The sequence below is a fragment of the Setaria viridis genome, chromosome 7 (genome assembly GCF_005286985.2).
Source record: "Setaria viridis chromosome 7, Setaria_viridis_v4.0, whole genome shotgun sequence".
Classification (NCBI taxonomy): Eukaryota; Viridiplantae; Streptophyta; class Magnoliopsida; order Poales; family Poaceae; genus Setaria; species Setaria viridis.
Window position 1 is genome coordinate 28,948,904 of NC_048269.2, and position 10,148 is coordinate 28,959,051.

Here is a 10,148-nt window from a genome sequence, read left to right on the forward strand (position 1 = left end):
GACTTTACTAATCGAGAGGTTGCTAGTACGACCTGGACAGTCGTATGATGCTGGTGATCGGGGTACTCTCCTGCAGGATGTAAATTGATCCGGATCGCCGCAATTCTCGGTTATGAATGCACTTGATCGCTGTTAAGCTTCGTAGCATGAACTCATGTGATATAAAATTTTCTGTTGCCAAGTACTGTATGAATCAACAGTTGTGATTGCTTTTACTTCTGTTATCATCTAGAATGGTTAGGTAACAACTTAACTAAACTAAAAGACAAAACTAAGGCCTCACTCGTAGTAAGCTTTTTCGGCAAAAATTGTGTCAACCAAGCACACCTAAAGGCTGACATGCGTTCCAAAGAAAAACTATTATATTGGTTAGTCGGGTAAGACTTGCTGAGTACCCCGTACTCAGGGTTTTCCCCTTGTGGTTATCTTTCAGAAGCTACCCAAGAAGCTGTCGAGGAGGAGACCCCGAAGACCTAGAGTATTGACCTGAGTCTCTCAATACTCTAGAAAACCGTTATCGACGCATCTTCTCCTAAACTATTTATGTTTAATCTTAGAGCTTGTCTAACTATGCATCACTAAGTTTGTTTCAACTTGAAGTCTTGTAATAACTCGTACCCCTTAATTATGTATGTAAAAATGTAATGTTTGTTGATATTATCCCATCGCGGATATTATCCTGATGTATGGTGATGAAACACGCCGTGGATCTTTCGAGGAGTCCTAGGGACACTCGACGGACTACCGGACTTATGCTGTTTTTGGTGCGTTTCAAATAATTGCTGCCCCGACAGCGATTAGGCGCACTTAAACCAGCTTAAGTTGGGCGGTTCCGCCACAGGTGGCTTCATCTGGAGGCTTCAAAAGGAGCCTCCAATTAGTAATAGTAAGATATCCCACACCTTTCTACTAACATTCGTCTGCCATTCCATTACGGACATAAGGACTAGTTTGCCCTGGTAGTTGAGCCTCTGAGCATTGAAAAATTAAAGACGAAACCTGATTGGAGTTTGAGATCACACCAAACGTCACAAGTCAACTAAGCTCATAAGGGGAAGCACCCACAAAATGACTGGAGGTCAAACGTTTTGGAGAAAAAAATGATTTTAGTAGAAGAATTGAAGTGAAAAGTATTTGATGAATATTTGTTAAGGTGGCTAGCACTCCAACAGAAAAAGTTCCCAAATTACTAAACCTTGTAGTTTGCAAACCGTGTTATTTTTGCGGCAGAACATTTATGCTGAACATTCCGATCATCTAGCCTGATAGGTGTTCACTTTCAGAAGCAATTTCAGCTGTTCGCATTTTTCAGTAGCGATTGGGCGGGGAGTGTTGAAAAAATAGCGTTACTTGTTAGAAAGTTCTAGAAGAATATAGAAATGGTGAGAGACTAGCATTGCGATGCTTCATGATGAAGCATAGAATTCTCCATGCATGATAGGAAAATGGATTAACATGAGAAAACTTTAGAGTTGGAAATTTGTACAAGAAAAGTGTGGAATGTGCCATATGGCAACATTTCCTTGGTCATGTACTCCTATAAATAGGGGTGCTCTCCACCTCTAAGTAGCCATAACAAGTACGAGCCATTTTAAGGTGGCATATGAAGAGTGACATGCCATTTTATGGCATGACCGTATGAGTATAGAGTGGTAGGGGTAGTCAAGCGTGAGTCTTGTATCAAGTTGTTATAAATAATAAATGTTTGAGTTTCTTCATAGTGAGTTGGTCTCTTAGTATTGGTTTTCGACATCATATAGAACTAGCTAAATATTGTGTGTATAACATAACAAAATGGTAAATATTAACTTTTGGCGAGACTAAACAAGTACCAGAAACTTCAGACATTGAAGTATGGTACCCATGAATATACTAGTGGGCACAAAGAAGAAATCTTATATATCAATGCTCGAGTCTTAAGAAATTATATTATATTGGTCAAAAAGAAAAATCAAATAATATAGACATTCGGAAAATGATCAGAATGCCTTACATGAAACATACAACTCAAATACCTCATATTTCTTGAACCATCGGACGGACCCAACGCCTTCGCGACTGCACTTTGCCTCGACACAAGCTTCGCGATGGTGCCACACATCCTCCGACTTGACGTCGTCTGGCCACACCGGACTTGCCCCCCTCCCCCATTTTGAGGCCAAACCGGTCAAGCCCATTCGCAGTGTGACTCAATCCGGTTTTGAGGTCAAACCGGTCAAACCTTCTTGCACGCCTTGCAAGGCGTGACTCACCGATGTCGACGCGTGTACGGCCTCTGCCAAGCCTTCGATGCCTCTAACTCTTTCGCTCCCGCTCCCAGGCCACCTACTCGACTCACCTCCGTTTCGCTTGACTCAACCGACGCCGTCTCCATCCCGTGTACTCTTGCTCTTCCGTACATCATGGCAATCGCCTATGACTCCACCCAGACTCCTCGGGTCCCTCAGTCCAAGCCTGCTCCTGTCCACCGTTCACAGCTCTAGTACATAAGCATGAACCTTTCGCTTAACTTTCACCTCATGCTGTCGACCACCATGTCGCATCCTACACCTGTACATCACAAAGCCAAGAGGTACAATACACAAGATCTATTTTACACAAACACCACAACACAACGCACACAACACAACACCTCTGGTTAGCTGTTAGCATAATCATGCACATATGAAATATGGACTCAACCGGTAAAAGTCTCAAATCAACTGATAAATTACTCATCACAAATAGACCAAGGCATATCTTAACTTGATCTCTCAGGATCCCACTGAGTGTCGTAAGTCAACAAGGGTGATAAGTGAATCACCCACCCAATGACCGGAGGTCAAACGTTTTGGAAAAAAATGATTTTAGTAGAAGAATTGAAGTGAAAAGTATCGTATCAATATTTGCTAAGGAGGCCAACACTCAAACTGAAAAAAATCGCAAACTACAAAACTCTGTGCTTTTGCAAACCCTCTTTTCTTATTTTTGCGGTGGAACATTTATGCTCCCATCATTTTAGCATGATAGGCTTCACTTTCAGAAGCTATTTCAGTGGTGCACATTTTTCAAGGGCACTAATCAATTCAAAGAACAATACCAAGCTTGAACCTCAAACCAAACGACGAAATGAGTCAGTTTAATTATTGACCTTCAGGAAATTTATCAGTTGCTTCAGGAAATTTATCAGTTGCTGATGAGTTTATTATCCAGATTTTTCTTCTGTTACATTTACCTTCTCCGATCCACATGCTATGTGTACGATTTAGTGGTTGGTTATGGATCACATAGGAGGTTTGCTTTCCTTACTCGGTCCTGTATTGCCTTGCTGAGCGAGGCTACCGAGCAGGCGCTCCCGCTTGGTTCCCTTGCCTGAGTGTCTTGGGATTTGTGCGAGCAAGATTTAGCTTGCTCCTATGGGAGAGCTAAATCGGCTCGCCCGCCCCGGCAAGCTCCTCGTTGCTCGCGCCGCCAAGGCGAGGGAAAGCAAGGTGAGCAGGCAACGGAAGCAAACACGCCCAGATTCCCTAAAAAGAAGACATGACCCAATCGAGATATGCTCACGTCCGGTTCACACGAAAGGGCCCATGGGCTTGGACGCTTCAATCTCTGAATGGGCTGTCCCGAGGGTCCAAAATGGCCTACCTGCACCTCCTTCCACTTCCACAGTTCCCTCCCTCAGCCGCCGGCCGTCGCCAATCTCTCCTCCCTGTTACAAACGATTGGTAATATAAACGACGAAGAACAGTAGATCCAACACAGTAGATATGAGATTTTAACGTGAAAAACCCTTCCAGGGAGGAAGAGGAAAAACCACGAACGCCAGCCAACAAATCTTCACTATATCGGGTGAGGTTACAAACGTCCAGGATTTACAACTTTTCGACTCATCCCAAACCAACTTTTCGACTCATCCCAAACCAGCGGCTTACAGGAGGTATATAAAAAGGTGAAACCCTAATAGGTGACGATGTTCATACGAGTGTTGGACAGCATGCAACGAGCCTTCGAGATGATGGTTCTATTTATGCGCTCAGCCACACCATTCTGTTGGGGAGTGTATGGGATGGTGTGGTGCCTGACAATGCCTTCCTTCCTGCAGTAATCATTAAAAGCATCCGAATAGAATTCACTGCCATTGTCAGTACGAAGCAATTTTACTTTCTTTTCAGTTTGCCTTTCTATCATAACTTTCCACTCTTTAAAAGTAGCAAAAGTATCATCTTTATTTTTCAGATAGTAAGGCTACACTTTTCTAGAGTAATCATCAATAATGGTAAGCATATAACGAGCACCACCATAAGAGGGCTTACGAGATGGCCCCCACAAATCAGCATGTAAGTGTACCTTTGGTGGTGTGAACGGAGGCATTGAATTTTACCCTCTTGTGCTTACCAAAAACACAATGCTCACAGAACTTCATCTTCCCCAGAGTGCAGCCATCCAACAGGTCTCTCTTGATCAATTCTGCCATACCATGTTCACTCATGTGCCCAAGACGCATATGCCACATATTAGTCTTACTTGGTTCATCGTTAGAAACAGTAGCAGCGGTAACAGAACCATGTAAAGTACTTTCTCTAAAAACATATAACCTTGCAGAATTCATATCACCTATCATATGCATGAGAGAACCTTTTGGTACCTTACCCACTCCACCTGAACCGGAGTATTTGTACCCCTCGGCATCAAATGTGCTAAGGGAGATGAGATTTCTAGCCATCCTCGGTACGTGTCTCACATCTTTGAGCATGTGTATCATGCCATCATGCATCTTGATCTGAACAGAGCCAATGCCCACGATCTCATGTGGGTTGTCATCTCCCATACGCACGACATCTCCATTACGCACAGACTCGTAAGAACTGAACCAATCTCTGTTAGAGCATATATGAAATGAGCATGCAAAATCAAGTATCCATTCATCATGACCAGCAACACAACCAGCAAAAACAATGAGACAGTCTGTTGAATCAAAATTATCAGCGCCGGAGATAACAGAGGACTTACCATCACCATCGGATTTATTTTTCGGTTGATACATTCCGTTACTTTTCTCCTTATACTGCAGCTTCCAACAGTCGTCGATGACATGAGTTTTTTTTTCTTACAATACCTGCAGAATATCCCTCTGGATTTCAAACGGCCTCTACCGTTCTTGCTCTTGTCTCGATTATTGTTGTTATTGTTGTAGGTTTTCTGCTCGGGCCTACCTCTAACCTGCAACGCTTCGCCCTTGGATGACGACACGTCAGACTGAACAATACCTTTCATCTTCTCCCTCGTCTGGAGGGCGTCATATACTTCCGCAAGAGTTAGTTCATCATGGCTTAATAGTACGGTGTCTCGAAAATTTGTAAACAAACTAGGCAGTGAGCATAACAGTAGAAGACCTAAATCTTCATCATCATATTTTACCTCCATCGACACTAGGTCGGCAACGATCTCCTTAAAGATTGATAAGTGGTTCATCACCGAACCACCTTCTTGCAGCTTGTGCGAGAACAACTTCATCTTCATGTGCATCTTAATGGTTAGATCCTTAGACATGCAGATCGATTCTAGCTTGAGCCAAAGTTCTACGACAGTTTTCTCCTGCAGCACTTCTTGCAAAATATCATTAGATAGATGAAATTGAATCATAGACAGAGCCTTACGGTCCTTCCACTTCTCATTAGCAGTCCATGACTTCTGCGGTTTGCTTCCGAAACCATCCAACTCCTCATCAAGATCCGAAGATTGCGCCAGAACTGCACGCATGTTGACTTTCCATAGTGAAAATCTCATCTTGTAGTCCAGTAGCGGTAGATCAAACTTCATCGATGCTATTGCGGAACCCTAATCTGAAACCAGGCTCTGTTACCATTTGTTACAAACGATAGGCAATATAAATGACGAAGAACAGCAGATCCAACACAGGAGACACGAGATTTTAATGTGGAAAACCCTTCCAAGGAGGAAGAGAAAAACCACGGGCGCCAGCCAACAAATTTTCACTATATCGGATGAGGTTACAAACGTCGGGAATTTACAACTTTTCGACTCATCCCAAACCGGCAGCTTACAGGAGGTATATAAAGAGGTGAAAACCTAGGTGACGATGTTCGCTTCGGCCCAAGCCTACCGGCAACGAGTCTCGCTTCGCTCCATCCGAAGTCAGCCTTTATCGGTATATAACTGAATTTGGATCATAACTCAACACTCCCTCCGGCCGACGTCCAGCTCTCCGGTGATTGCCAATCTCCAACCCCTGTCTCCCAATGTACTGCTTTAGTCTGCTAGTTTGATCCTGTTAATCTCGCAGACTCTCATATCCGACTCTGGTAAAATTCCCTGAGCTCGATGGTCGTTACGAGTTCATATTCATACTGCACAATCGGAAATGCCAAAGCTACCGCGCATGGAGTCACATGGATACAAACCTGAGAGGACAGGCGGAGGTCACAGCCACTGCCTGATGAAGGAACATGCCCATTGCCCTCGATTGATCCATGCTTAGGGCCCGTTTCGGCGTTTCATCCATTCTGACAGAAAAGTGATGGCCCGGGACTGAAAATCTGAAATTAACATTCAGAAAAGTAGCTCGCCCGCTTTTTCTGGCTGTTTTCCAACCCGTTTGCAATCGTACCGGTCATTTCTTGATTCTAAATTTTCAATGCTATTGTGTGCTATCTCTTCATCTCCTTATAAATCCTTTTCAGGTACTCTGGAAGCCTGGATGTAGGTTTTGACACGGTAGTTTGTTAGCTTTGGCAGCTTTCAGCATATGTGCCCTATCTCTTGATCTCCTCGTCCAGAGATAATCAAATGGACGGTTTGCTTTGATTCTGAATTTTTCCATTTGCTGGTCAGTCAGTAATTGCAGCTATTCTCAAGTCTACAAAAGTCTAAGCAATTCCATGAGCCATTTTTCCGTCCTTTTTAGTGCACTGACTAATGAGCAATGTGGAACCCGTCCTGTTCAGAACTTCAGATCATGGAATTGTTATTTTGTACAAGTCAAGGCCTGATGGTATAGTTCAGTTCATATTATCTGGCTGGTGAGTCACCAGTCTGACGATTGACTATACTCCTCCCATATATGAGATGTAGAAACTGGGGTCTTGTGGCAACTGATATGAATCCTGGAGCAGATCAAACAGCTATCTACCGAGATCTGCACGCTGCGATAGCGTGTCATCAGGAGTTCAGGACTAGTCTGCTTGAACAGTTTGGGAAGGGAGTTGTAGTGGACAAACCTTGTTGGGAGATTTTCATCGATCGTACTGATTGTTGTTGGTCAACCAATTTGTGACAATATAAGGCGCCCACCAATGATTTGCAGCCAAGCATTATCGAAAAGGAAATGATTTGAGACGGAGAATTTATGGGAAAAGTACCTAAGCAAATAAAGGCAAGTAATGTGTCGTACAGTACTTCAATCCGACATGTCGGCCGATCATTTACGCTAATCATAGCTTCAATCTAACTCGAAAGAGACAGGATTAAAGAATGATGTTCCAATGAAAGGTGGGAACCTGATAGGTTTTCACTTTCAGAAGCGATTTCAGTGGATGCATTTTTGCAGGCGCACCAATTGAGAATCCTTTGATAGATTCTTCGCCGTTTGGAAGCAAACTTAGTGCATGCAATCTTTCTGATGGAGACATTCAGAATCAGTCGACATAAGTTACAGTAGAATTTCTGTTATGGCCTGTGATAGTCCAGCGAAACTATTTCTTAGCAGAAATCTACAGCAAGTAGCAACATGCCGGTGCAGCGACCAGTAAGCCTAAAAATATGAGTTCCCAGAAATCCTACCTACCCTACAAATATGATCACATAAACCAAACTTCACTATTTCACTCCGAGTCACAGGATGTGATAAAATCATTTCTGAACTATCAGCTACACCTAATATGAATCCTCACACCTGTTAATAGTCCAGTCTGTCTGATCAGACTGATTCCCTGATAATTGAGCAACCAGTAAAGAATACTGCAAACATAGCAAGTTTTAAGAAGCGTGTATCGCCCAAAATCCATGGATCTCACAAGACATAATCTGTGAAAGCACTATCCCAGAATGTGAGAAGGGTGTTCGAATATAGCCATCTAGTATGTGTTTTATCTAAATTTGCTGTTCTAGAGCTACAGTATACAGAGAGATATTAGTAGTATTGTCATTCATGTACCAACATTCTATACATTTCCCCTAGGAACTACCAAGCAACTAGTCCTGGAGCTCATTCCATCCTATGAACAAGTGATTAGACCTCCAATGCCAATGCCACTGGAACTCTGGCCTTCCCATTCCACAGCTTCCACCACAGATTCGTAAAGCTTTGTCCATGAGCAACCATCACCTGTCCCAACAACATCCCAAAATGTCAAATTTGGGCTCGGCGGGCATGTGGCAACTACCATGTCAGCAATGCTGCCAACGTTTGCGACTGATCGTGGGAAGTCCAATGCCAAGTTATCAACTTTGTGTTCATAGATTTTCCCGTTCCTGTCAACCTTGTACCTCGACGTGCCACTGAAGCAGCCATATGATTCCCAGGGGACACGCGGGGTGCCCCACAGCTCCCACCGGACGACTATGGAGTTCTCTGTCAGTTGCCAAATGCGCGATACGTCAAGCCCAATTTCTCTGAATAGTAGGCGCCCATGGAATCTAAGTGCCCAGAAGATAGTCTTGTAATTGTCAATCCCTTGGAAAGTGTTCAGTGGGTCGGTAAATGTGATGTCTTCACTGCGATACATGTAAAAGAAATTTCAATCTCCATTTGTACATGAATAAGCATGCCTACAAAGAATTAAGTTTGCAAGAGAAGCAATTTATGCAAGCCTAGCGTTCTTCTCAGACATAAGTAATATAAACCGGTTGTTCATCTATTGATTCAATCATCATAATTGCACATGATAAATTATAAGTTCTGAAAGGCTAATACATGACTGTAATCCTTCACTTCTACAATCGTGATGGCATCACTTAAAAATCGCTATCATTTTTTCATGATTGGCCATTATGTAAGCACAGAGTGACCAATACCCGCACAATTTCTACGTTTGACCTTAATTAGCTTGAAATACCGAGCTATAGCTAGCAGCAAATGAATTTCTCCATGATCAATAATCACCAAACTAGCAAATCCACTTCATACTACATGCATATTGATCGATTGTCAAAGGCCTAATCCAAAATTAACTGAAATAGCAACACGAAAGAAAGCATGCCTCTATTTACTCACCGATAGATATCGTAGTTGGGTTCCCGGAAGAAGACGTCGGGCAGGTCCTCTCGCAGCGTTCGCACCGCCGTCCCAAGATTGAGGTAAAAATCTGACCTTTGCGGGTCCCCGCCGCCCTTGCCCCGGTTCTTGGTTGCCGTGGACTTGGCCGACGGGACGGCTGCTTGCTGTGAGGCGCTGAGCAGGAGCAGGAGACTGAGGTGGCCCGGGGTCGCGGCCTGCGCCGCGCCGGAGCCTGAGCCGTGGATCTTGCCGCCGCCGCCGTGGCCTGGCAAGGCCAGCTGGGGCTTGAGGAGGGGACTCGGGGGCAGCTTGCAGGACGGCGTGGTGAGCTTGGGAAGGAGGAACGCCATGGCTTCCTGCTCCTCGCTCTTTCGATTTTTCTGGTCGCCTCTGCTTCGTCTACGAGCCTCGGTGTCCCATGGAGAAGCTTCCAAATCCAACGGGGGCTGCGTTCTTGGGAGCTTGCGTTCGTTTGTGCTGAGAAGGGGAGGGGGATTTGAGTGGCTCTGAAAGCTGCAGCAAGCCTGTGGGAGGAAAGATTGCAATTGTTGTGAGTCACTGGTCCCACGTGGTGTAGTAGTCCGGTTTTTCGTCTTTTCTTTTTCTTTCCTGTTTCAATTCATCTTTTTTTTAAGCCCGCATTTCCATCAGACACTCTCACGACACATTAAAAATCACCTAATGCAATATCAACGGTCACTGTTTATAATATGAAAAATAATGTGTAAAAATAACTACGTCGTTCGACCCTAGGATAGAAAATTTCCATTGCAACATGAACATTAGATTTCATGCAACATTCATTATGAAATAAAATAATAGTTGCAACATCAATACTTAACTATTGCAACATATGTCGGTACGTAGCATTACCTTTTTTTAGCAAATATAAATATCGTATGATACTTTTTTTCCTAAATTAATAGTACCAATG

At 43.7% G+C, this 10,148-nt stretch overlaps 1 protein-coding gene across 1 annotated transcript; it reads right to left on the bottom strand.

The window, feature by feature from the left end:
• Positions 1-7,954: 7,954 nt before the first annotated feature.
• Positions 7,955-9,730, bottom strand: LOC117863230 (uncharacterized). The gene is made up of 2 exons (XM_034746849.2): positions 9,212-9,730; positions 7,955-8,712 (listed from the first exon to the last, which is right to left on the bottom strand). The coding sequence occupies exons 1-2, from the start codon at positions 9,562-9,564 to the stop codon at positions 8,214-8,216; spliced, it is 852 nt and encodes a 283-aa protein (XP_034602740.1). The 5' UTR covers positions 9,565-9,730; the 3' UTR covers positions 7,955-8,213.
• Between the last annotated feature and the right edge of the window lie 418 nt (positions 9,731-10,148).

Excerpts from the sequence above, each read along its gene's own strand:
- LOC117863230 (XM_034746849.2), bottom strand. The coding sequence starts at position 9,564 with ATGGCGTTCCTCCTTCCCAAGCTCACCACGCCGTCCTGCAAGCTGCCC. Across the intron at positions 8,713-9,211 it reads CCCAACTACGATATCTATCG|TGAAGACATCACATTTACCG; the intron begins GTGAGTAAATAG and ends CATGTATCGCAG.